The 26909-nt window shown below is 42.0% G+C and overlaps 2 protein-coding genes across 6 annotated transcripts; both read right to left on the reverse strand.

The window, feature by feature from the left end:
* Window positions 1-1012: 1012 nt before the first annotated feature.
* Window positions 1013-13093, reverse strand: LOC103706735 (pre-mRNA-splicing factor SYF1). Of its 5 annotated transcripts, none has more exons than XR_005514573.1 (9): window positions 11562-13092; window positions 11022-11347; window positions 5678-5862; window positions 5400-5570; window positions 4332-4532; window positions 3729-3980; window positions 3170-3635; window positions 3039-3078; window positions 1013-1783 (listed from the first exon to the last, which is right to left on the reverse strand). XR_005514573.1 is itself a non-coding variant. In XM_039133038.1 (9 exons), exons 2-8 carry the CDS (start codon window positions 12728-12730, stop codon window positions 3201-3203), a joined length of 2739 nt encoding a protein of 912 aa, XP_038988966.1. In that variant the 5' UTR covers window positions 12731-12742; window positions 12935-13092; the 3' UTR covers window positions 2811-3078; window positions 3170-3200. The 5 variants fall into 5 exon arrangements, 1 of the variants encoding a protein (XP_038988966.1); XR_005514575.1 differs by lacking the exon at window positions 1013-1783 and adding an exon at window positions 2807-2958; XM_039133038.1 differs by lacking the exon at window positions 1013-1783 and having other exon boundaries at window positions 2811-3078; window positions 11562-12742; window positions 12935-13092.
* Window positions 13094-18967: 5874 nt separating this feature from the next.
* LOC103706659 (elongation factor 1-alpha-like) lies at window positions 18968-23508 on the reverse strand. The gene is made up of 3 exons (XM_008790841.4): window positions 23322-23508; window positions 20768-21234; window positions 18968-20209 (listed from the first exon to the last, which is right to left on the reverse strand). Exons 2-3 carry the CDS (start codon window positions 21227-21229, stop codon window positions 19328-19330), a joined length of 1344 nt encoding a protein of 447 aa, XP_008789063.1. The 5' UTR covers window positions 21230-21234; window positions 23322-23508; the 3' UTR covers window positions 18968-19327.
* Between the last annotated feature and the right edge of the window lie 3401 nt (window positions 23509-26909).

Here is a 26909-nt window from a genome sequence, read left to right on the forward strand (position 1 = left end):
TTTCCCATTTCACATCATCTTATGATCTCCATCAGGTCTCCTCTTTTGTTTCCTAAATCTACAAAGCTTCCTCAGATTCGCCGACTTTTCTCTTCCTACTATAACCACACATGTGCCTAGACAATATGAGTAGGACTCTTCCATTGAGGGTGCTGCACCTGCTCGAGAATCTTTCTATAATCCATCCCCACACCTATATATGATGATTAAGATATAGACGTTGCATCCTTTTAGGAAAAGAGATAAAGGATATATATTGGGTCATCTTGTATGTGGCCAACCACTTCAGAAATATTCTTTGGATTAGGAAAAAAAAGCTACCTAATGTATTCCAGAATATATTATCTTTTTAACTTTTCTGAATATATCCATACTAGAATTATATGAATCATCCATTTCAGCAAAAAAAAAAAATTAAAAATATATGAAAAAAATTTGAAAAAGGTTAACATCAAATAGGATTTACGGGCCTGCCCAAATGCAAGTGCCATTAAACTCCAAGATGGGGATAAAAAGCAAAATAAAAAGGAGAAATAAATCAGAGGGGTGAACCCCAAACAAGGGGCAAGAGAATCATACAATGACACAACAACTCTTTCAAGTACCAAACTCCACATTATAAAAAATCAAATGCAACCAATTGCTTCCCGCAAGCCACCCCTATGGTACAAACCAGCAATTGCTCTATCAGGACCCTTGAATTCTTCTATTTCCAAATTCCACAGAAAATAAGGTATGTTTCTCCAAATTCAGTAGAATATTTTTTTGTCCATAAATATAAGCGGTTCAATACTTCAAAGACACATAAAAATGAGACCTATATGTGAAGGAAAAATGCAATGTTGAGGTAAAAAGACATCTTGCTTCTACGCACCATAGAACATAAATTTGAATCAAACATACAGCCCTTTATCATTATCTGGTGATTTATAATACTTCAAAATTCTCCCAAAAATAAAAAGCAGTCCCAGAAAAACTTAAAATCCAAAAGGCACATGACTAAAACTTCATCTGAGTGCAACATAAACCCTGTTACATGCAATAGGGCAAAAGGTTATATAGGGATTTGATCTTCACGCTATAAAGAAGTGAGTAATCCTCGTTGACCACTCAAATAGTGGACTAAAAGAAATCTCTTGTTAATTCCAACATAATTCAAGTTCCTTTTGAAGTTCCAAACCCAGCCTAGATAACCCCTCAATTCCCAGAATCCTCCTCCCATAATAGAATTCCACACCTTTGTTCCGGATACAGTGACAACAATAACAGAAGGAAATAAAAGTACATTAACAACCCGTAACCTCCAAGCTAGACATCCTTGGAAACTTCAACCTGAGCCAAGAGCCCAGTGCAACTCTCATGAAGTCTTTTATGCGCACTCACTTTACTGCGATGTAAATTAATGCACAACTACAACCCTCAAAAATACCCTGAAGAAACCATGTTTTGGCTATCTGATTCACTGCCAATCCTGCAACCCAGCCATGGGGCCCTTCACACCTTACTGCAATCCCTCAGGCGGCTCAACCCTGCTTCTTCTAATGTCTGAGATGGCTGTGAATTGTTTTAACATTTTCCTTATATCCAACAACCTAACACAGAACATATATCTTCAAATGTGATATATTGTTTAAATTATTCTGAAGGAACAGAAACAATCAGCTTCCCCTACTACAAAATGAAGCAATATTATATCGCTGATGAAACGCCTCGCACCTAACCCTCATTTCATTGAAACAAATAAGCTGACCGTGCAAACAACATCCCTCCAGACAGAGCTTTGCTGCAAGAGGCAATCACAAAAAACCATATCGAACCCTTAGCCACAAATAACACAAACAACCAATACAGAAATATTTTATTTCTTTATTTAAAGACATAAAGTTATATCACGTATTTTACAAAAATTATAAAAGTGACAGCATATACATAATTACTTTACAACTGATAATGACTCAAAAGGCAATTCAAAGAAAACTTATAGCATAATATAATAGAACTCAACTAACCATTCAAGCACATTTTTTTTTAAAAAAAAAACTTGTGGCTTAGTTGTCTAAATTATAATCTTAATCGTGCACTCACAGACACACATGCACAAACCCTAATACAGGGGAAAAAATGCTCTCTCTCTCTCTCTCTCTCTCTCTCTCTCTCTCTCTCTCTCTCTCTGTTCTGTAATAATTGAAAAGCAAAGAAATTTATATACCTCCAGAGCTGCACTAAACTTTTCAAGATACAATGCAAAGGAAAAACTTCAAAAACAGAACCTGAGAAATATTTCACTTCATATTCACAACATCAGGCATGTATTACAAACATATCATATTATTTCAAAATTCATATGAGATTTTCTGTCATCCACTTCGCAGCGTACGATGAAATTAGCAGCAACCATTCTTTATAAAGCACATCAACTACATTTAACATGCTGTGTTTGAATGCTGAACAGCTAGCTAGGGAGTGGATAGATTGAACCACTGGTAAACACCACCAAAACTACAACCACTGGGTTGACATTCCCATGATCACTGGTATGAATTGCAGAAGAACAGAAAAATTAAAGAGAGAGAAGAAAAAGCTCTAATGGTTAACTTTATTTCGCCCTCCCTCATGAAAAAAAGACAACCAGGTATAGTGGGAACATAGACCAAATAACTTAAACCCCCACTTTTGGAGATTGTCTGGCTTGTTAACTGATAACCTACCCTTAACAAACTGATAACCAGCAATCAAATACCCAGATATTAATAAGACTTTTAACTGATAACCATGAACCATGTCAGGATAGAGCATACAAACAGAATGGATGAAATTAAACATAATTTGTCCCCAGAACTTAAGCTTGAATCATGTTTCCAAAATTCATGTAAGACGAGATTCATGGATCCATTAAAGGGAATTAGCAGACTTCAAAAATGAACATCAGTTGTTTCTCCATCAAATACAACCAATACTCTGGAAAAAAAAAAGGCATATCACGTGTGTGCTTGAGAGAATATATATACAACAACAACAGACTTGAAGCCAAACAATACCTGCGGATCACATGTCTAAGAGCATTTCAAAGATGGAATTGTTGGATTGGTGTCAATACGGATAGGTGGATAGATCGTCTCGTTCGACTTGGCCAAGGATTTGTTTGGTAAGTAATAAGCCCCTTTGACATATGAGATTGATGTAGTCTCAGTATGGCGACTCTACTGTCGCCTTTGCCTTTTTATTCTCTCAAGGGCACCTAAATGACTGTTGCTCCCATTATCCTCAGCAGCAGCACCTTTATCCTGATCTTCAGCAGCCGTGTGGGCAAGCTCTCCAAATACAGCAGCAGGAACATCCTTTTGGGCTATTTCAATGTTCTCATCCTCAGAGTCACTTTCCTCTGGCAATTCGATATCCTCACTATTTGCAGTAACCTTCCTCCCATCAGGCTGTGACTCTACCCCAGCACTAACAAAGTTCATCACTCTGTCACCATCACTAGCAGGTACCTTAGCAGGTGCAGGAGCCAATTGCCTTTCTAAAGCAGCCATTTCATCTTCTGGAACCCCAGCACGCTTTAGAGTGTCCACAGCTTCTTCTAGATTTAGCTTCTGATCCTTTTGCATCAAGTACTCAGGGAGGATGAAATGTGTCTGCAAGTGGCCAAGAATCAGTATACATACAAGATCAACATAATGTCTGTAAAAAAAAATTTCACTCGAGACAGGTAGGTAATGTAACCCTACCTGGCTGTAGCTCGCTGAGACACTACGGCTGATACGAAGCATTTCTCTAAAGGTATCCTCGTTACCATGTTGTATCTCAAAATCTTTCCATTTTTTCCAGAAATCAGGATCAGACCGTGGATCTGCATACTGTGATGCAAATACATATATGGCACGGGCACGATCAATTTCTCCTAGGCTCCTTTCAAGTTCGGCATATCTCATGCACATTGTTTTCACATCCTTATCAGGGAGACCGGATTCAATGGCTTGCTACAAAATGCATCAAGAAATCTAAGTCAGAAATCAAGCTTATTGTACTATAAACCAAGGAGAAATTTAAAAATTCATGAAAAAAAATGCCATCATGCTATCAGTCCCGGGAAAAAAAATCAGAGAATAAACAAATCTATTTGGTCCAAAGTATCTCTTAAAAACATTAGGAATTTAGACAAAACTAGAATAGCCAAACCAGCATGAAGGACATTTAAGATGATTCACGAGTAACCTTTTTTTATCTACATTATACGTCTTATAGACTACCTTTTTCATTAAAACTGCAGTCACTACATATCTGTCAAGTTCAGCATGGACTCTTTAAGCTCATGGTAGAAGAAAACTAACCTCATATATCTCCCTTGTTCTTGGAACACCAAAAAATGCGGCAGCTCGAGCAATGTAAATTTCATACATGTTCAATTTTTCACTATTAGGAACGGCCTTCACTGCTTGATCATAAACTTTCATTGCACGCTTTGCAAGCCCATAATCTTCCTCCAGTTTAGCATATTGCAGATATAGGGGTTTCACATCTTCTGAAGGTGCCTGATGAAAGGTAACAAACAAAGTCACAAGTCAGCCTCGAGATACTGGTAATATATGCTAGATAGCCAACACAGTATTCCAAAAGCAGAATAGTTATGCATGCATGCACACACATACACGCACATGCAGTCACACACATACAAGCCTTTGAAGTGACTGGACATGACTATAAGCCACAGTGATCAATGAATTTTACCAAATGACAAATAAATGCATGTGGACATATATATTGTCAAACAACTGTCTTTTTTTTTCAATTCAATGTAGGAGACAGAGAACTATCAAATACCATATCATTTAGCAAGAAAACTAAATCCAAAAAATGCAAGGGGGGAAACCAACTAGATACTTCCTAACTCCCCAAATCTCCATCCTTTTTTTAAAAGGCATGCGTAAGACAAGAATATTGGTCACAAGAATATTTCCCAAGTTAAAGAATGGAATGCTCTTGGAACAGCTTCCCTACACCATCAGAAAACAGAACAGATTATGAGCAAATAAGTAAATAAATGAAATTCTTGCAGCACAAATATCAAAGTGAAAGGCATATAAAGCAAACAGAAAAGTTAGACCAGAGGAAAATATTTTTCTCAAAAAAATTTTAATCACTTCAAAAAATTAGCCAATTGATTTTGTTAGGCATTCGCCTATGAAGAAACAATATTATCAATTGCATCAGCCATGTATAAAATTCGATAATTCGCAGGCGATGTGAGTTCACTAAACCAGACATGTCGATATTTTTAGACAATTAAGTCAAAAACATGATCACATATGCAAGCAAAAAGGTAGAACTGCATTCATGCACACACACAAAAACCTTCACGCAAAGACAAACACAAAGTATGGGACTGAACAGTCAAGTACCTTTTCAACTGCATGCTCAAATAGTTCTCTTGCCCGTTCTAGCTTGGTTTTTCCATATCTTTTCACAAATTTGGAGAGGTAAGTGACCCATATATCTCTAACATGTGGGTATTTAAAAATCTTTACACCTCTTTCATACACCTTAAATGCATCCTCAAAGTATTTGTGCTCCTAAAAAAAGCCAAAATAGAATCAGAAAAGGTTCAGCAGCAAATAAGTTCATCGTCTATCAAAAATAAAAAATGCCACATTAGCTGAATGTTATCCAAGTGGTTCACCTCAAGAAGAAAAGCATAGTTAAGTATGATTTGTGGGGTAGCTATTCTCAAATCAAGTATTCTCTCATAAACAGCACGAGTGGATTCTAACATTCCTAAGCTCTCCTCCAAATCCACATAAAAGCTCCACAGCCTCAAAGATTTATGCAACTTTATCTGCACCGGCTCATTCCCATCAGCAGCAACTGCAAAAAGTATGCATATTAGAAACAGAGATAATTCCAAAAGTTTGCTTCATCATCATATGATATGTCTTGGTCCATGTAGAAATTATGAGCAGCTTCCATTGCTGCAAGCAGTCAATATACATGCATATCTCCTATGAAATTAGGAGATTATTCCAATACCAAATAAAAATAAATTAATAGCCTAATTTCAGAATTAAATTTCATAAACATGTTTAACTCTTTTGCATTTATTTATTCCAGAAACATCTGTATATGTATTCTTATGTGTCCGTATTAATTGTAACCAAAATACCAAAACACTTGGGAGCAGATGTCCATTGCTTAAATGACCCCATAAGTTGAGACAGTGCTTGTTTGTAAAGCTAAGATATCCTTTTGCCTTTAGAAAAGGAGTTACGGGAAGTGTTGGGGGGGGCGGGGGGGGGGGGGGAATGGACCACCCCACAGATACAATTAAAGCACCCAAATCCGACAGCATGCAGGACGAGCTCATGCAGGCCGAGCTCATGCAGACCGAGCCGAGCCTAGGAGGCCGAGCTCGTCGTCCACATGCTGCGGCCATGCCCTGCAACAGCCTCACCGCACCATGCTTTACTTGCCGGCCACACCACGACATATCAACCAATGACCATACCATGCTACGACTGTCAACAATTAAATGCACACGATCTCCACGGACCTCCAGCCAGCTCAAAATCTCAGGCCACCCACGGCAACTCGTTGACTCACTCAACTCCATCACCCACGGCAGCTCATTAATTCACATGATTACGCCCAATCATGACGGTAACTCATTAATTCACCCAGTCACATCACAGGTAACCTTGTATTCCTCCTATAAAAAGGGAAACTCCTTTCTCTTTAAAGGGGACTGGGACTTGAGACTCTCAGACCCTGCATGCAACATCTCTCCCTTTCTCCACGAAAGCCTCCCTCTGACTTAAGCATCGAAGGGCCAGCGCCGGAAACCACGGCCACCGGCTTTTTGCAGGTCCCCCGGAGGACGCAGCCCGCCGACACGCCACCCGCCGGAGTTCCCCTTTCTCAGCCAGTGGTTACCTCCGGATCCAGTTTCCAGCAACAGTTGGCGCTAGAGGAAGGGCCCGAGTCGTGAACATGAAGCTGAGGAGTAAAAGAGCCTCTAATGTTTTCCGGCATCGTGCACCAAGTCCTGGACACTTAGTCCAGAACCCACCACCAAGGCCTCCGGCGGATCCAGTCCCTCAAGCCCAACCAAAGCAACCTGCTTGTCCAACAAGTCCAAGCACTCACTGTGGCCGTTCAAGATCTACAGCAAGTAGAAGACCAGCCTCTACCCCCTCCTCATGAGCATGAGTCCTCAGGACGCCGCTCGCGACGTCATTTTTCTGTAAAGCATCGCCACCATCGAAGCTTCCACCGAGCTCGACCCCCAAGCCGGAAGGGCTTGTCGCGTATCCAGAATCCTGAGAGCTCGCGCCGAAGCCTGACGCCTCGAGTACAGGAGCACCCATCTGAGGCGGGGTCTGCCCCATGCCAAGCTGCAACAGGAGCCCCACCCGAGCTAGGCAGAAAAATCGAGGACTTGGAGCGGCAGATACAGATGCTTCGAGACTGTGGCGCGAAGCGAGACGCCGACCTTGACTTTACAACAGAGTCTCCATTCCCTCAATGGATCATGGATGAGTCAATCCCCCAGAGGTTCAAGATGCCATAGATTGAGCCATATGATGGCTCATCCGATCCTCTGGATCATTTGGAGAGCTACAAGGTCCTTATGATACTTCAAGGAGCCACAGATGCTCTACTCTGCAAAGCTTTCCCAGCGACTCTCCGTAAGGCAGCTCGTCTTTGGTTCTCCAGACTAAAACCCAGCTCGATTCTCTCCTTTGAACAGCTTGGCAGGCAGCTCGCCACCCATTTTGCCGCTAGCCGGCGTCAGCGCCAGACCTCAGACTCCCTCTTCGCCATCAAGCAGAAGGAGGGAGAATCCTTAAAAGACTACATCAGTCGCTTTACCTCGGCCACATGGGAGGTTCGCGATCTCGACCAGTCAATCACCATGTTGGCATTGAAGACTGGAGCTCGGTCCTACAAATTTCTCTTCTCCATCGAGAAGAGTTTCCCTGCAGACGTTGTTGAAATGTTGGCCCGAGCTCGCAAGTACGCCAAGGCTGAGGAAGCCATGGCCTTTCAGCAGGAGGAAGCCGAACGACCTGCCAAGATGCAGAAGACGCGCCACGAGGAGCGCTCCCAACCAAGCAGCAGATTCTCTTGGCATGAGAAAGAGCCTCCTTGGCCCAAGAGCCTAGCCCACTCAAGGTCTCCCCTCCAAAAGTTTCAGATATACACTCCCCTCACATCCACCCGAGCATAAATCCTCATGGAGATTGAGGGTCACGGCTACCTCCGACCTCCACTGAGGATGCGACCGACAGAGTCGCGGAAGCACTCGAAAAAGTACTGCCACTTCCACCGAGATCGCGGCCATGATACGGAGGATTGCTACGAGCTCCGTGACGAGATCGAGGCACTTGTCCGCCGAGGTCGGTTGAGTTGTTTTGTCCGTGATCATGCCTATAGGAGAGAGCCTGAGGAACAAAACCCAGTGCCGCGTGAGGAATGGAACGACAACTGACCTCTCGCGGGCATCAACAATATCATCAGAGGGCGGGCAAATAGAGGCACCTGAAGCATCGAGCTCGGAAGAAGGAGCTTCCTCAAAGCATCCGTGCACTGCGAAAGTCATCTCCTTTTCCGATGAAGACCAAAAGGGTGTTGAGCCCTCTTTATGACGACGCTGTAGCTACTTCATCATTGCAAGACTTTAAAAAGGATTTTAGTACATAATGAAAACTCGGCTGACACCTTATTTTGTAATGCCTTCCAAAGGATGCGCGCTCCTTTGGCTAGATTCACAGGAGATTCCACCCTAAGAAAGTACTATGAAGTTAAATCCTCTCATAGTCCAGGTTAGCTCGGCCTACAACACAACTCTTGGCCAACCAAGGCAACAACGAGATCGAGTCCAGCCTGTCCAAAGAAAATGCTCTTGGGTAGCTATGGATCCTGCATAATCATAGCTTCTCAACCTCGAGGGGTAGCGGTGCGGTCCAGAGTTCAACGCGTGCCGCCTAACGGCCTCCAAACGACTCCCAGCCGGTGATGAGTCAAGTCCTGAGGGACCTCAAAGCTCGGAAGCCATCAAAATATCTCCAAAAAGTACAGGACGCCACTTTGGCCTTAAATAATTTCAATATTTTACCTATATCCAGGTCGGAGAATCCAAAAGACGACCTACGGGTATCTCTATCTCCAACATCGCCCCGCTCCAAATAAGGGCGCATGATCGCCAACGGACGAAGTCCGTCTCCTGTATGTGTCTCCAATGATGCCCCGACCAAGCTCGAGATAACCGACCAAGCTCGGATGCCCGACCAAGTTGGGATGCCCCGACCAAACTCGGATGCCCCGACCAAGCTCGGGACGCCATCTCGACGCCAATCCAACGCCACTTCGACGTCATTTCGACAACATTCGACGCCATTTCGATGCCATTCGACGCTATTTCGACGACATTCGATGCCATTTCGACGATATTCGACATCATTTCGACGACATTCAACGCAATTCGACGCCATTTCGACGACATTCGACGCCTTCTACGACAACACACCCCGATCTGAGGGAGGGCACCCTGCTGAGTCGACCACAAGCCAAAGAAGGCCGCTGAAGTCGACCTCGGAGCAAAGTCGCTTAGCTCGGCTTCGACAGCTCGGCTTAAGGCCGTTAGCTCCGACTGCACGAGAGGTACACCCTACTTAGCACATACATCTCCATAGATATTTGGCTATATTACAGGACGATCGACGACTGGACCACTTCCTTCGCCCGAGCCAAAAAGCAGCTCGAACTCGGAAGTCGGGGGGTAGTGTTGGGGAAAAAATGGACCACCCCACAGATATAATTAAAGCACCCAAATCCGACAGCATGCAGGACGAGCTCATGCAGGCCGAGCTCAGAAGGCCGGGCTCATGCAGGCCGACCTCAGAAGGCCGAGCTCATGCAGACCAAGCTCAGAAGATCGAGCTCATGCAGACCGAGCCGAGCTCGTCGTCCACATGCTGCGGCCATGCCCTGCAGCAGCCTCACCGCACCATGCTTTGCTTGCCGGCCACGCCACGACATATCAACCAGAGACCATATCCTGCTACGACTGTCAACAATTAAATGCGCACGATCTCGACGAACCTCCAGCCAGCCCAAAATCTCAGGCCACCCACGGCAACTCGTTGACTCATTCAACTCCGTCCAATCACCCACGGCAACTCATTAATTCACACGATCACGCCCAATCATGACGGTAACTCATTAATTCGCCCAGTCACATCAAAGGTAACCCTGTATCCCTTCTATAAAAAGAGGAACTCCTTCCTCTTTAAAGGGGACTGGAACTTGAGACTCTCAGACCTTGCATGCAACATCTCTCTCTTTCTCCACGAAAGCCCCCCTCTGACTTGAGCATCGGAGGGCCGGCGCCAGAAACCCCGGCCACCAGCTTTTTGCAGGTCCTCCGGAGGACGTAGCCCGCCGACGCGCCACCCGTCGGAGCTCTCCCTTCTCAGCCAGTGGTCACCCTCGGGTCTAGTTTCCAACGACAGGAAGAAAATGAGATGAGATCAAGAATTGAAGTGCAGGTTTGTCTGCCACAAGATCAAAAAGCAACATACACAAACCAACATGTGAATGACATGAACCGAGTATCATACTGTCATGTACCATTCATATGGGCCCATCTGCCACCAGGCTACAATCAGATTTGCATGGCCCAAATAGCCAGCTGGATGGTGTCCAATTCTTATACATCACCAGACAACTTGAACTCAATGATCAAAGCCAGTTCTACACAAAACTTGTCTCTCCCCAAAACACAATTTCCAACCTAATTTCTTCGCTCAAGTCGCATCAACTATATTTGACTTAAGGCAGTAAAATGTAAACCCAAAGGAAAAAAAGTATCAAAATGATGGAGTTTATTTTCTTACAAAATAAGTTTTTTAAGTCCCCAGATCAAGCACCAACTCTTTATAGGCATGGACTCAACATGATACGGAATTAAAAGGAACAGAACAACTTGAATCATACCAAAACTGAAATCATCAAACAGAATGAATTACCTCTCCGCTTGACCTCGACAGAGGGCTCTGCAGTCGCCCGCCTCATAAGTTCCAGTGCCTTCTTAAAGTTCTTGTGCCTCAGCTCCATTTCTGCCCATTCACACCACACACTAGCCAGATTATCAACTGTCTTGTAATTGACTTGTACAGCCTTCTCGAATATCTTTGTAGCATTCTCGAGATCATTGTGGCTCTCATACAGCTTTGCAAAAGCAACCCACAAAGTGTGGGGTTTCCCCACCGCTTTCATGGGATCCACAGTTCTCACTGCTTCTGTATAAGTCAACACTTGCCTTGCAGGATTGCCCTCGAAAAGCTTTACTCGGCTGCATTGGCATAAGGTCCAATTATTCAAGAAAGGTTTAGTATTATTTTAGTATCATCAGAAATATTTCCCAAAATAGAGTGGAAGAAAAGTACATTTTTGTGAATTCAAAGCAGGGTTTTCTTAATAAAATTTTGAGCAAGAAATTTAATACTAAATGGGTTTAGGAAAAAAATGATTCAAAGGAGGGCAGACATAGTTGTCCGAGGGCTTACTTGTGCCACTCCTTCACATTGTGAGGATTCTGCCTCAAGATCACGCTGTTGAGGAGCTCCGGCCTCCTTTCCAAGAGGTTCTCGTACCTAGCCAACCTGAGATCCACATCGTCATCGTCATTCAACCAGAAGCCATGAAGGAATTTCTTCGTAAGCTTCGTGACGCCATCTTTGCCGTTCTCCTCGTCCGGGTCTCCCTCGTCATCCGAGACCTCGACCGTCTCGAGCTTTGCAGAGAGCGCGCTCTGCTCGAACTGGGCATAGGACTCGAAGATGACGCTGAAATCCCTCACAGTAGTTACGGTGGTGAGGCCCTCCTCGAAGATATCACGGGCCTTCTCGTAGAGCCCCCGGCGGACGTAGTAATCGGCGAGGGACGTCCAGAGGCGGCCGACCTCGTCGGTGAAGCGCCGGATGCCGCCACGGATGATGGCATCGACCTTGAGTCCGGAGACCTCGGTGGCGTGGCGGGTGAGGAGGTCGCAGAGCTCGAGCCAGAGCTGGTGGCGAGTCTTGCCCTTGATGGAGTGGAAGGAGTCGTCGTTAAGGACGGAGGCCAACCGCTCGGCGGCCTCCTGCCAGCGTTGGGAGGTGATGAGGAAGTCGATAAAGTCCTCGATGTGGGAGGGGTCGAAGAGGAGGTAGCGGCGGTAGACGCGGAGGGAGGTCTCGACGGGGACGCCGGGGAGGGAGACGAGGGCGAGGTAGGGGGCCCAGATGCGGTCGTGCTGGGTGACGGGGAGGGCGCGGAGGGCGCGGTCGAAGGTCCGGCGGGCGCGGGTGAGGAGGCGCTGCTCGGTGAGGGAGGTCAAGTACATGATCCAGATGCGGGGCATCTTGTGCATGGTGACGAGGGCGCGCTCGAAGGTGTTGTTGAGGGACTCGTAGGCCGGCTGGGAGATGGGGAGGGAGCGGACGAGGTCGAGGCGCTCGCGGAGGTAGGCGTGCCAGAGCTTGTAGGACCCCGGGAGGGCCTTGAGGGCGCGCTCGTAGATCACCGACCGTTTCTTGAAGGGGGCGTCGGCGCGGGCCACCAGGTAGCGCCACCACAGCTTCAGGCTGAAGGGGTTGCGGAGGATCTCCTCCTCGTAGACGAGGTCGTCCTCGCTGGGGTAGAGGTCCGGCGAGATCCCCGCCCCCAACGCCGGCATCGTCGCCGCCGTCGCCATCGGTCAGAAAACCTAGGGGATGGACGGTGGAGATGGGATGTAGAGAAATATATAATAATAATAATAATAATAATAATAAACTCCTAGGGTTTCAGAAAGAGGGGGAGACAGAGCAATAGATTCGTGGACGCCGGACGCCGGAGGAAGGAAGAGAAAGAAGAAAATAGATTAGGGGAAAGACAGAGAGGAGGACAAACGGATCACCGTCTCGGAGAACCGCCGGCGACGGACGGAATCGGAAAGGGATGGACACGGATGGGCTGAGAGGAGGCTGGCGGCGGAGGGACGAGTGACGGACTGGAAGGAGGAAGAGGGCTTCATCCTGGGCAGAATGGGGGGTTTTCGAGAAAGGAGGGGGAAAGGTGGGCCTCGGGGAGACGGATGATGATGGATGGTTATGATCGAATTAGATTAGATTTGACTGGGGATCTGAAGAGATGTGGAAGATCCATAACGGACGGCTGTGACCTCAGTAAGATCGACATGTTTCAATTGGCGTCCGGAGATGCACGTGATGGGAAGGCTGTTGATAGTGAATTGGAAATGAAGTGGTAATTTATGATAACGACCTAAGTTAACCAGGTTCATGTTTGGCATTCAATTGTAAATTAATCATCCTAATTTGACAATAAATATATGGGATTTAGATTTAGAAATCTGACCCATTTAATCTATTCTAACTCATTTAAGACCCATTAACCCATTTAATTTTGATTACGAGTTGAGCAAAGAAATCAGGTCTAATTTCAAAATTTTAATTTATGTAATAAATATGTTAAGTTGGGATGGACGGATAACCAAGTCAACCTGTTTCCAACCCGACCTCATCCATTTTGCCCCGAACTGCGATTGGAGTGATGAATACACTCATTTTATTTTTCTAATGCACTCTTAATCTCTCTCTCTCTCTCTCTCTCTCTCTCTCTCTCTCTTCTCCTCCTCCCAATCCAATTATTATTTCTCTCATGAAACAACAAGGCACATTTGGCTTGCTTTTTTTTTAATCAAATGTATATATTCAGCCTTCCAGGTATGGAATGTGGAAGCATTGGTCTAATTTCGGTCACCCTTCTCCAAGTAAAGTCCACAGGCTCTGCTCCCTGCTCCAAAACGATGGGCTTCACGAGCTGCAGCAGCAAGATCTGAATTAGGTGACGGGGCAAAATTAGCATCCGACCAAGAAGCTGTGAAATAGAGAAAGATGTTAAAAAAATGGAGTTAGGCACCAGGGACTGATCTCTCATCGACCATAAAGAAAGTGAAGCTTTATCCCTCTCCAGCTGCTGCCTTAGTGTCTCATTGACCTAGAACATTGTGTTTTACAGTACTAGTATACAGTTTTCTAGTTTTATTTAACATAATAAATTATATACATACCATTTTTTAGATTCTATGAAATTTTAGGTTCAAAGATGCTAGAAAAGAGAGTTTGATTTAGAAGAACAAAGGATTCAAAAGGAAAAAAAAAGATTGTTGGATGGAAATGATGGCCTGATGAAGAAGAGGCTCGATAAGGAAGAAAGAGGATGCAATGCATAATTTCCTTTCGTTCTTTGTTTTTTTTCTTTTATTCATGGGACTGACGTCTCTATTAATAAGAGAAGTCCCAGACCTTTAGGTTTTTAGGATAGACACTAGAGGAAATATAGTAAAATAAAAAACCCGCCCTATATTTTATTCTTTGGTGCCCATCCCATATGATTTTTACTTGATATGGTAATGCATGAGGATATCTTTCCTCCTTAGAGTTTGGTAGGAATTGTTGGAGAATTTCAAAATTCCAGGCCTTTCTTTTTCTCTTGTGTACTTTCTTTAGTCCTACATTGGAAAGAGATGAAACTCAAATGGCCTTTATATAGTCTTTAATCTTTTTAACCTGGTGAAGCAAAGAAAGTAAGTAGCCCACGCGCGCACGAGCTCAATAGAGGCCCAAAGCAAAATTGGCAGATTCGATCCAAAAACGGGTTAACCGGACGTGTCGTGCTCGATCATCAGGTGCAGGGAGGGAGTCCCCTCCCCCCGCGTGGGCGCGGGAATATGGTGCGTATGCTAAACAGATGGTTGAAAAGAAAAAAAAAGTTATGACAATGCAGGTTGGAATATGCACATGTGACTCTGCTTGAGAGTAATGTGAAAAAATTGAAAACCACCAGAAGACAAGCAGTAAAATTTGTTGCTGAAGCATTTCGTAGAATTTATTATCTCATGATTTTCTTTTAAACTCCATATGATATTTGCCAATGCAGGATATTAAATTTTGCATACAAATCCTGATGCAAAATCATAATGCAACCATATGAGTTTATTTAGCTAACGACAACTATGTATTGGTGGAGGTATCGGCACCGAAGAGACTTGACTAAGGGCGAGACCTTGAGCTTTGCAAAATTCTTAATGAAGGGGATCCAGCCTTATCAACCAAATCAACATATAGAACCTCCATGACTGTTCTAACTTCGCATTTTGATAAAGCAAAAGACATGAAGCTAGTTCCTATACAAATTTCTATGTAAATTTAACTTGACATGTGCCATTTCCATAGCCTCTCAATTGTTATGTGATCACTGCATGTGTGTTTAGACGTGTTTGTATATGGCTCAAGTAATTTTGCCTTGATGCCTGTCGTAGAGTGACCATAGAACTGCTCAGTGCTCTAACATCAATATATATAACTTAAAACTATTTTTTTTTTAAGTATTTGATATATAAAGTAGGAACATATAAATTGTTTGGCCTTAACTATATCTTATGCAGTGTGACCTTGTAAGCAATGTGGAGGTTCCTACATGGAGCTTGTGACTTAAAAACCATGTTAAATGCCGGAACAGGAAATGATGCGATGGAATGCTTAGTGTTGACCTTGTAAACATTTTCTGTATTATGAAGTTAAATTACCAAGCTATTAACTCTTAAGCAACCATAATCCAGAGCCTTGATAACAGGGTTTCACGTGCCATGGATTCAGCAGAAAGATTAAGAGGATGGAAATTGGAAAACAAGCATGAGCTGATAGGGAGGACATTAGAACCGGCCCCATTGGAGCTCAAAATTCAAAATTCAGATTCCATCTTTTACCTCTCTGTATAATTAATTAAATTCACTTGAATGTATCAGATAAGTTCTTGGAAGATTCCATTTGGTTAGTAACTCAAATGCTAAGGTTTGAAAATTTTTATCGAGATGATTTTGAGTTGTTTGAGGATTTACAATGTATCAAGCATGACCAGATCTGCAGCCAGAATACCTAAAACTTTCTGAAGATGACAGCTAAACTGGGCAAAGGCACAAAGCTTAGGGGTTATCTCACTGCAAGTTCTTTTGTAGATCAGACAAAGCTCTGATAGCAAGTTTATGCAGCAGCAGCATAATTCTTCTACAGCTCAAGCCAGGGTTCACCATACCAGGCAGAACCAGATGGTACACCCCATACCGGTTCGGTACCGATATCGGATATGGGAGGCATTCCGACATTTGGTACACCGAAAAGAACCCATGCCGTACCGTACTAACAGTGGTAAAGTGGCGCCGATATAGATCCGATACCGAGATGGCGAATCTTGAGTCAAGCAGTTGTTGCAACTTGGTGTTTTTTTTTTTTTTTTTTGTCTCCTATGGCTTATGATTAGACTGAAGAGACTAAGGCAGACCTGAAGAAGTTGACCTTATCTGGATTTTTCTTGAAAGCTGCACTAGCTGATTTAAACAGACTCTTTAGTTTGCCTACATCCTTTTGACATTTCAGGTGCAAGAGCAGCATCTATTTGTCTTTAAAGTGAAATTAGTCTATGTACCAGATTTGTTCCTTAGTAATATCAAAGCCTAGATTTTATAAGAAACCATTTTTTTGGCAAATTCCCTTTATGGAACTACTAGGTATGGAATTTTCCATCCATTAAAATTAACAATGAAGAAAGGTATCGTGATGTTCCTCTTCCTGGTTGCATTGGAATTGGTTAAGTAGTTGGACAATCTGCTGGCCAGTAGTAGAGATGCATATCTAGTGTATTGAAACACCCTGAAGAAACGATGATGCACATAGAAGAAAATTTTGAATAAATCACAGTTTGAACACAAAATGTTTACAGAGTGTGGAGCTGTATGTTGCCTAGGATTAAGTTGAAGGCATGAAATTAATCAGGGTTTGTGAAACAAATGAATACTGAAGTAACCATTCTTCAACATTATAGCAGTATGGTTAGGAATATGTACAGCATATTTAGCTTATGGCCATTTATGTCTGTCTTTCTGGTTGATAGCCGCTCTTTATATATTTGATATTCTGTGTTTCCTGGTGTCTGGGCCATCTTTCTGGCGCTTGAGCAATGGTTGGATGGATCACTTTTGCTAACTACTGAACTCGGTGGAAATTTTATTGGAAACTTTATGCGTTATGTGCAGGGCCCAGAGATGTTGAGTTACTAAAAACATTCATCTTGAATGAGGCAGAGAGAGCAGCACAGATGAGGCTAGAAGCTGATACTTGATACTGCATATGATGAACATTTCTGATGCCTTTGTTTATGCTCTTACCAAAGTAGTGTAGCAGAACTACTTGTTTCATGACAATCAAGCATGATTTTTCACAAACTTATGCTTTTTTTAAAAAAATCTTTATTGATAATGGTTAAATCAGTTTGGCTTTCTTTGTAAGATATTGTCTGGAGGGGGGTGAGAAAACTGCACAATAACTAGGAAGAGAATTGAGTCCTCTGAATGTGGCATTAATGTATTAATATTTCAGGTTTGATAGGAAGCATTTGCAATTAATATTCCCATTATCAGAGTACCACACTAAGCATTGTCATCTACTATGATGAGGTTTTTGACAAAAAAATTGACCGAACATGACGTTAATGTATTAATATTTCAGGTTTGATAGGAAGCATTTGCGATCAATATCCCTATTAACAGAATACTTCACTATTCATCAGAATCTATAATGATTAGGTTTTTGAACCAAAAAAATAATTTTGATATATCTCACCAGCAAAAATTTGAATAGTTTCTTTTTACAATGTATGCACAAATGCAAAGAGTGGTTGCAAAAGAAGGGAGCCTATTCTACTCTAGCTAAACCATACAGGCAGCAATCTTGACTGTTGGCATATATCTTAAAAACTGCTTCTGTTTTTCTCCTGAAAGCCCCATTGTGGGAGTCAAGGGAACCTTTTTTTTTTCAAATAAAAAGAAACATATATACTTGTCATATTTACTCTCTATGGCTTGATTGTTTGAATCATATTTTCTCAGAATTGTTTTGTAACATTTACTCTCTATGGATTGCCTGTTGGATTCTCAACATCATATCTTCTTGTTTACTTCCAATGGCCCTTAGCATCAGCATGTGAACTAGCATATTGTTGTGTTTAGGTACCTTAAAATATTGTGGTTCATATTTTATTGAATGTTCTAACGGCGAGACGCAACTGAACACCCATTTTCAATCGATAGCAGGTGGATGCTCAACAGGTTGTGGTATGTATAATTTGAGCCATTCAAATTGATCTCATGCATGCAGGATATTTTCAGTAGCATGGTGCAGCAGTCAACGCAGTTGTTAGGAGTTCACCTGCATGCTCGCAGCTGAGAGTTTAAAGATCATCATTTTCATTATTATTTGCAACAAAGATGGTGGGATCAGGCATTGTCGCCATGGCTTCTTCAGGTGCACAAAGGATGCTACCACCTGCTGGAATCCTAGGAGCTATCAGCTCTCTGTTCTGGATGCGCAACTTTTGACACATAAAGCTAGCTAACAAGTTAAAAACCCTACTAAACCAATCATCTTTTAACCGAGTCCTACAGAAGCTTAAAACATCCACTGATTCAGTTACAACAATCGTCCAATGACAGTATTTCAGAAAACCAGCCAACAACCAAAGATCCTCTGAACATCACCCAACAATACTGATTATTTAAGCTGGAAAGCCATACTGTTGGGTGGCTCCCTGGGCGCCCCTGATTTCAGTGGATCAATGCAAATCTTGTTATGACATCGGATAGCAAGAATGGATAAACAATCGACAGATAAAAACAAAAGCAACAAAGGTTAAGACTTTAATAAGATAGAAAGCATAACCCTGTCATATAGCCAAATTCGCAACAGTAGACCATCCGAGCACCTGTAGCAGGATCAAGAGCAGTCATGGTTGAACTCTTGTTCCATGACCCAACGGGATCGAGCAACATCAAAGGGGTACGGGCATCACTTAAAAATGCTGCCGTCACAGACAAACATAAAAGAAAGAGAGGCGCTTAAAATAGTAAACGTTGTCTCAAAATTATAAATCAGATGTCCAAAATTCTCATACTTAAATAGAAAAGCAAGAGAGCTTCACTGAATTTTAAGGTCTGTTGCAAGGAAAACGATTTGCTATGAGAACTGCCACCTCCGGTCAAGAATCCAGTTTGGCATTCTACTGCTCAAAAGCCACCACCACCATTTTGAGAAAATGGGAGCAGAAAACCGAGATGAAGGCTGCCCCCTCTACCAATACTCTTAAAACAAACATCAAAGCAGTCTAATATTATCATCGCCACAACATCAAAACAGTCTAATATTATCATTGCCAATACCCAGGCACACAATGACACTGTTCACTTCTTCTTGGCAGCTGCCTTGGTGATCTTGGCACCAGTTGGATCCTTCTTCTCCACGCTCTTGATGACACCCACTGCCACTGTCTGGCGCATGTCCCTCACAGCAAATCGACCAAGAGGTGGGTACGCAGAGAAGGTCTCGACAACCATGGGCTTGGTGGGAATCATCTTAACAAAACCCGCATCACCATTTTTCAAAAATTTGGGCTCCTTCTCAAGCTCCTTCCCTGATCGTCTGTCAATCTTGGTGAGGATCTCAGAAAACTTAACAGCAATGTGTGAGGTGTGGCAATCAAGGACAGGGGCATAGCCATTGCCAATCTGTCCAGGATGGTTCATAATGATGACCTGAGAAGTGAAGCTGGCAGCCTCCTTGGCAGGATCATCCTTTGAGTTTGATGCAACATAACCTCTCTTGAGATCCTTGACAGCAACATTCTTCACATTGAAGCCCACATTGTCACCAGGGAGAGCTTCCTGGAGGGCTTCATGGTGCATTTCAACTGACTTGACTTCAGTTGTCAGACCCGAGGGACCAAAAGTAACAACCATACCAGGTTTGAGGGTACCAGTTTCAACTCGTCCAACTGGGACAGTGCCAATACCTCCAATCTTGTAGACATCCTGAAGAGGAAGGCGAAGGGGCTTGTCTGAGGGCCTCTTTGGCTCCTGGATCAGGTCAAGGGCCTCAAGAAGGGTCGGACCCTTGTACCAGTCCAGGTTGGTGGACCTCTCAATCATGTTATCGCCTTCAAACCCAGAGATGGGAACAAAGGGAATCTTCTCAGGATTGTAACCAACCTTCTTCAAGTAGGAAGAAACTTCCTTGACAATTTCATCATACCTAGCCTTCGAGTACTTCGGAGTAGTGGCATCCATCTAGAACAGTGAAGCATCACAAATAAACAAGGGCATATAATCAAAAAACAAAGAGACTTTGATAGGTTACACACTTCAAGGAAGAAATTGCACCAAAAAAATAGACGAAAGAAGTTCAGCGTAAATTAGCATATTGGTAAGAAAAAACTCATGACGAATTTGAACCCAAACCTTCTAATCTGAACATGAATTGCGCATGCATCTAACATATGCTCTGTGAACAAAACAACAACCTCAATTTTTTTATCCTAAAATAAGACAGTAGGGAAATACAAAATAAAATAAACAAAACTAATAAAAAAAATCATGATTCCAATTTCACAGAGCAGACACAATCACCTGAACACGAAAAGACAGTATCCACTCTTAAAACACTTCAAAAGCATGCATAATTGGGTAGGCCATGCAACACAGGATTGGTTAGGAACAAAAACCATGAAAAAAGAGATGACAACAATAAGTCATCGAAGACATCATTTTAAAACCTTTTTCCAACAATGAATGGCAATGTAGTGTTAACGACAACGAAGACACAGAAGCAGGCAGCAACATTCCTACCTTGTTGCAGCAGCAGATCATCTGCTTGACACCAAGAGTAAAGGCAAGCAATGCATGTTCACGGGTCTGTCCATCCTTTGAGATACCAGCTTCAAAACCACCAGTTGTGGAGTCTATGATAAGGACAGCACAGTCAGCCTGGGATGTGCCTGTGATCATGTTCTTGATGAAGTCACGATGCCCAGGGGCATCAATGACAGTGCAGTAGTACTTTGTGGTCTCGAACTTCCAGAGAGCAATATCAATTGTGATACCACGTTCTCGCTCGGCCTTCAGCTTGTCAAGAACCCAAGCATACTTGAACGACCTCTTGTTCATTTCAGCTGCTTCCTTTTCGAATCTCTCAATCACACGCTTGTCAATACCACCAAGCTTGTAGATAAGGTGCCCGGTGGTGGTCGACTTGCCAGAATCAACATGGCCAATGACCACAATGTTAATGTGTACCTTTTCCTTTCCCATGATGGCTATGAGAGAGAGAGAAGAAGAGGAGGAAGAAGAAAGAAAGAAAGAAAAAGAAAAAGATCGTGAGGCAAGAATAACAAGAACACAAGATTGTTATATCCAATGAGAGAGGAAAAAAACCTAAGAAAACAAATGCAATAGTAATACAGAGTTCACATTCCAAATTTTAAACTCGTATACTTTAAACAAGTCAAATTACAGGTCCTTGTACAGAGGATAGCTTGTAACAACAAAAATAATTCAAACTAAGATAATATATGGACAGCCACATTGCCCACACAGGATCATCAGGAAGAAATGAACGCGGGGCAGGGAGAAAAATAGAAATAGAAAAAGAAAACCTTGGAGAACATATGAAAAGGCCAGACAAACAACTAGAGCAAAATCTTAATGACCCTATGCAGAAACAAAAAAAGAGAAAACGCGGTAAATGTGCCCATCAAAAATATAGAAGGCCAATCATATATTGCCCTGGTTTGTTCAAAACTAAGAAAATACATAAACAAATTTATAGTAAAATCCACAGCATCTTCCTTTACCATCTAAGAAACCTCAGCCATGATTTACTCCAGACTATGTCACATCTAGAAATACAATGCAATTCTCAAAACAACAGAAGCTATAGTTTACTATAGTTTTAGCTAGACAAAAAGAAAGTTTAAAGTGGAAAAATCCTAAGTTCACTCGTCTTGACATGTATGAGAGTCAAAAATCCAGAGTTAATAAGAAAAAACTCATGACATGAAAACTACCTGGTTTCTAAGTTTGATATATGCATCCAGAACAAATTCATCAAGTCACTTAAAGTGACAACCACTTGCAGCCGAAAGAAGAAGCAAAAAATTACCAAACTTTAAGAACCCTAGTTGTTAAGACAAGACGCTATGAACTAGGGGAAAATGCATTGCAGTTGGACATCAACAGGCGCGGAAATAACAAACAATATGAAACCTCCTTAACGTGCCAGTGTAATACATACAGCAACAAAGGCAATTTTAGATTTAGAACCTCTTGCAACCAAAAATATAGGCAAGGATTAACCAAATCTCCACTAATGTAATTAATTATACAAGTAACTATAAACTGGAAAAAAAGGTAGACATAAAAATATTTTAAACAAGAAAAATACCAGAATGATATTTCTACAGAAAGTAGTTCAAGTTAATGCAACCACTTAGCACACAAACAAAGGGGATTTTCCTTTTGAAAAAGAAATAACCAGTATCATAGTATCAACAATCTGTATTGCAATTTGAAAAGGTAATTGTATAATATTTTGAATAACCACAATCCTCATCAAGCCCGTTAAGATCAAAATCCTGACGACAGAACAATAAAGTGGTTTGAAGCTATATTATTGTACTACGGAAACAAAGTGATATGACGCCTAACAAAGAGTTGGTAGTTAAATCACGAACAAAAAGTTGAAAAGGATAGTATTACACGTGTACACTTCATTTTTTTATTTTTTTCTTCTTTTAAAGAGCATGTATGAAGGATGAACAGAGTAACTCATTCGCAAAGGAAGATGGACATTGGCCTAGAAAAGAAAGAAAGACAAAAATCACTAAGATATACAAAGAATCAGCACCTTTAATCAACAATAGTACCTCCAAAACATCTTTCAATCAAAGATAAAGAGAATTAAAATTGGAAAGCAAGACATAGCTTGCTATCGGTTCAAAGTAAAAAAGAGATGAATAATCCACGAGATATCCAGATCAAGGCCATGAAGCCAGGACTCGAGCTTCCACATCGATCGCTTTCAACAATTTCATTCAAAACGCAATCAGATCAATATCACAAGAAACTCAGATCACAATATGATTTCCTTGAGACACAGAAACAAACCCTTTTTATTCAAGAAACCCCACGAAGCAATCTTAGCTAGACAAATCAAAGCAGACAGAGACGAGTCCGAGGAAATTTAGATCAAACACGCAAAACTAATACCTCTGCTGCTAGATCTAATAACATATATCGACAGGTAAGCCAATTTATCATTAGAGCTCAAGTATTCATGCAAGATTTTACATAACCAAAAGTCAATCAAAAAGATCGGCTTTACAGAGAGGCAAGGGTATCTCACCTCGGTCGGCGAAGGGGAGATCGTACCCTCCGGAGAAAGAATTGGGGCGACGAGAACCGAGAGGTGGAGAGGGCTTTCAATGGGAGCACTGCGAGCCTTTTATCCAGGAGGGTCGAAGCTTTCAAGACTTGCTCCGTTAGGGTTTCTCTTCGTGCCGTTGGATTTGGATCGGACGGTGTTACGTATTGCACGCATCCCACTATTTATTGTGATCGTAAGAATGAAGTGATGCCACGTGTTTTTTAAGGCTGCGTGAGATGAACATGGCGACATCCTGAAAACACCACGTGCGCCCGCGTGGGAACTTCAAGCGTAGGTCGGATTTGGCTTACGTCAATATTTATCATTTTCCAAATCCAAACCCAAACCAATTAATACTCTATATACTCATATCGAATATTGAATTAAAAAAAAGTCTAATTGGGTCGCCTCCATCGATAGATCCAGCCGCAGCCACATCCGATGATCCGCATCCAATCTTTTTGCCAATAAATTATTTTACTAGACTTTTGAATTATTATTACATATTATCTCATGCACCCAAAATAATACTCCAATAACTATGAATGTGAAAAAGAAAATATTGAAAATATAAGTTTTTACAATACTATTAGCCATATTCACATGTGAAACACCCAACCTCTTATTTGCTCCTCAAAAACATATTTTTCCCCTTAATAAGGAAAAGAAAATTGCGGCCTTTTTTTTAAAAAAAAATCGAGGAGTATTTGACATCCATGCACATTACCTTTTCCTAAAGAATGATACTAGAGGATGGGTGTAACTCGCATAAACTAATACAATATACGAGACATGATCGAATATTAAGTTATCAAGTCAGCATTAGAGGTTAAAGAAGTTTTTGTGTTGCACTTAACATGCATTCTAAGCATTTTTTGATGGAATAGACAATATGTAACTCTCGACAATATGCATGGCAAGGACATTCTATCTGCATGTTTGTGGTGGCACAATTAATAGTGCCTAATCTGTGATGCTTCAATGCGTGGTCAGACTGTTGTTTTGGAGGCAATTTGATCACAGTTTAGTTACTTGTTTAGAAATTAGATGCATCTGAAGTTTAGCCTTTTTCATGAAAGATGCATCAAGTGGGCATGTGGTGCATGAGAGTAAGAGATGGATGCTAGTTGGGATAACTAGCAGGTGAGCAGAAAGAGAAGTTTCTTTCAGGATGCGTCCCATTTTGTCCCATGGGATTGCATGTGGAGTAGCATGCATCATAGCTAACTTAGCCTCTGCCAAAAGAATTCGCATTGCATGGTGTGAGAATTAAATATGATCAAGTCAAATTGATCAAATTAAATCAAAACTAATTCTTTCCTGCTCAACTGTGAACCAGCCTAAATCAAGTCTTTTGTTTCCCTTTATGCATCATCTCCTCAAACAATGCTCTGGCAATTCCCGACATCTAGAGACGGGAGAGAGAAGGCACTTTTTTTCATGCGAGACACATCAACCGCGAGGCTAATAGGGCTGCGAATTGGGTGGCCTCTTATATGGTTAAGCACTCTGGTGAAGTACAGTGGACCAATCCAATGCCAACAATGAGTGTACTTTGGGATCTGATTCTCTTAGATGTATTCATACTAGGATGATGTGGGTCATCCGTTGTAGCAAAAAAAAAAAAAAATCTCTTACCAACTTAACCTATGCTGCCTGCTGGAACACTGGGGAAGTGGAAAAACACATGAAATCAATAATCTCATTGGGGTTCTCTTTGTCCAATCTCCATTCATTCTTGCCTTGTCCTTGTGTTTAATTCAGGGAACATAGCAGACTGGCAGTGCATGATGATCAGTCTAAACCATATTGAAAAAGACTAGTACTCATTATTTTTTGGAAAAAAAAAAGAAGCAACACAAATATATCAATTTGGATCTACATCTAATTGAACAAAAAGACATGCCCAACCTATAAACTCGATGAATGATTCATAAGAAAATCAACATCCAATGAAACCAACAAAAACCAAGTTTATTTTAGGGGTAGCTGTTGTAAGCCACAATTAAACACGCCACATGCTTTTGTTGTGTGCAGCTTGGCTGCAAGTTACTGTGGATTAATTACAATCTTGAAAACTAAAACAAAGATGGACCGAACTAAAAATTTTCTTATATCAAACTGCTTATATTGTAATTGACCAGCAGCCCGCAGGCAGCACATACGCTGCAAGTTATTATGGCAGTCAATCGTGCAAGAATCCTCCGGAGGAACTTAAGCTGCTTTCACCATGCACTATAATCAACTGGATTAGGGAGCATTTCAACAAGCTTTCAATGGCTACAAAGCACCCTTTGCTTTCAGACATAATCCATTTTGCTTCTCCCCTAATCCCCTGGTCTCTTCGTCGCAAGCCACATAATCAGGGAAGCCAATTAGCCAGCAGATAATGAAGATTATGAAGCTAACAGAATCAAGTCTTAGGAAGTGAGAGCTTTGCCATATGCGGATGATTATGGAATCCACTTTGTTAGAGAGTAGTCCTTGGGACAATTTTTTGTGTTTTTTATGCTGTTGGGAACCTTTCCTGCTCATGTACCAAAAAAAAAAATAAAATTCCACTCATTATAATTTAAATAAAAACATCGCAAAATTATCAATAAAAATATCTGCTATTGAAATTGTGAACCCACTTCAAAAAAAATAGGGCAAAGAAACTTTGATGGAGTCTGCACCAGAAGGTCATGCATGTTTCGATGGGCGACGCCGTGCCAAACATGGCTAACGTACAAAATAAGATGGGCAATGACATCTCACCCATTGTGCAAACATGCAATATTCAACGAGTTTAGCAGCTTTCTCACACAACCTTTAGTGCCGCCAACGATATTCAATCACTGCCACTAAGAATTCTGCCTGATTTCACTCAGAAAAACGGCCAAAATTGTGCTATGTTAATATACGATTCTTTAGAAACATGAGCTCCTGTCCAGTCCTTCAATTTATCATCCCTTTGGCCTCAGTTAGAACCTTCACAAGGTTGATAGCATCACGAGAATGCGGGGCTGTGGTTGAGCAGACTTCCCTTTTCAAGGAAAACAAAAAGAAAGCCTGCTCAGCAGCATACAAGGTTCATCCCAGGAGAGAGGGATAAACAAAAATTTCCAAGATCCATTCTCAGCAGTGCCTTTCCATTCTGCATGTATCTCCCCCATTGTGTTATCAAATGGCCATGAGCATGAGGCTCGACATATCAACCAAGACACCGAGCAAGGATCAAAAGACCTTATGAATCCAAAGACCTAAACATACCACATCAACCAGCTAAGCCAGTGTCTGAAAATTGGGAATCCCAGTTAAGCCATTGTCACCTTCTCCCCATTAGCTAGGAATCCCAGTGCCTGTAAATTGGTTATCCCAGTTAAGCCATTGTCACCTTCTCTCCATTAACTAGGAATCCCAGTGCCTGTAAATTGGTTATCCCAGTTAAGCCATTGTCACCTTCTCTCCATTAACTAGGAATCCCAATGCCTGTAAATTGGGAATGAAAAAAAGATCATAACTTACATCCGAACCTGAAAAAACATACAAGAATACGTACCAAAAACAGTACAAGAAAATGAAGAT

Source organism: Phoenix dactylifera, chromosome 13, assembly GCF_009389715.1.
Source record: "Phoenix dactylifera cultivar Barhee BC4 chromosome 13, palm_55x_up_171113_PBpolish2nd_filt_p, whole genome shotgun sequence".
NCBI lineage: Eukaryota > Viridiplantae > Streptophyta > Magnoliopsida > Arecales > Arecaceae > Phoenix > Phoenix dactylifera.

Coding starts and splice junctions, on each gene's coding strand:
- LOC103706659 (XM_008790841.4), bottom strand. CDS start 21,229: ATGGGAAAGGAAAAGGTACACATTAACATTGTGGTCATTGGCCATGTT. Junction 20,210..20,767: donor TGATCTGCTGCTGCAACAAG/GTAGGAATGTTG, acceptor TCACTGTTCTAG/ATGGATGCCACTACTCCGAA.
- LOC103706735 (XM_039133038.1), bottom strand. CDS start 12,730: ATGGCGACGGCGGCGACGATGCCGGCGTTGGGGGCGGGGATCTCGCCG. Junction 5,571..5,677: donor ACTATGCTTTTCTTCTTGAG/GTGAACCACTTG, acceptor GGCTTTTTTTAG/GAGCACAAATACTTTGAGGA. Junction 4,533..5,399: donor TTGAGCATGCAGTTGAAAAG/GTACTTGACTGT, acceptor ACCTTTCATCAG/GCACCTTCAGAAGATGTGAA.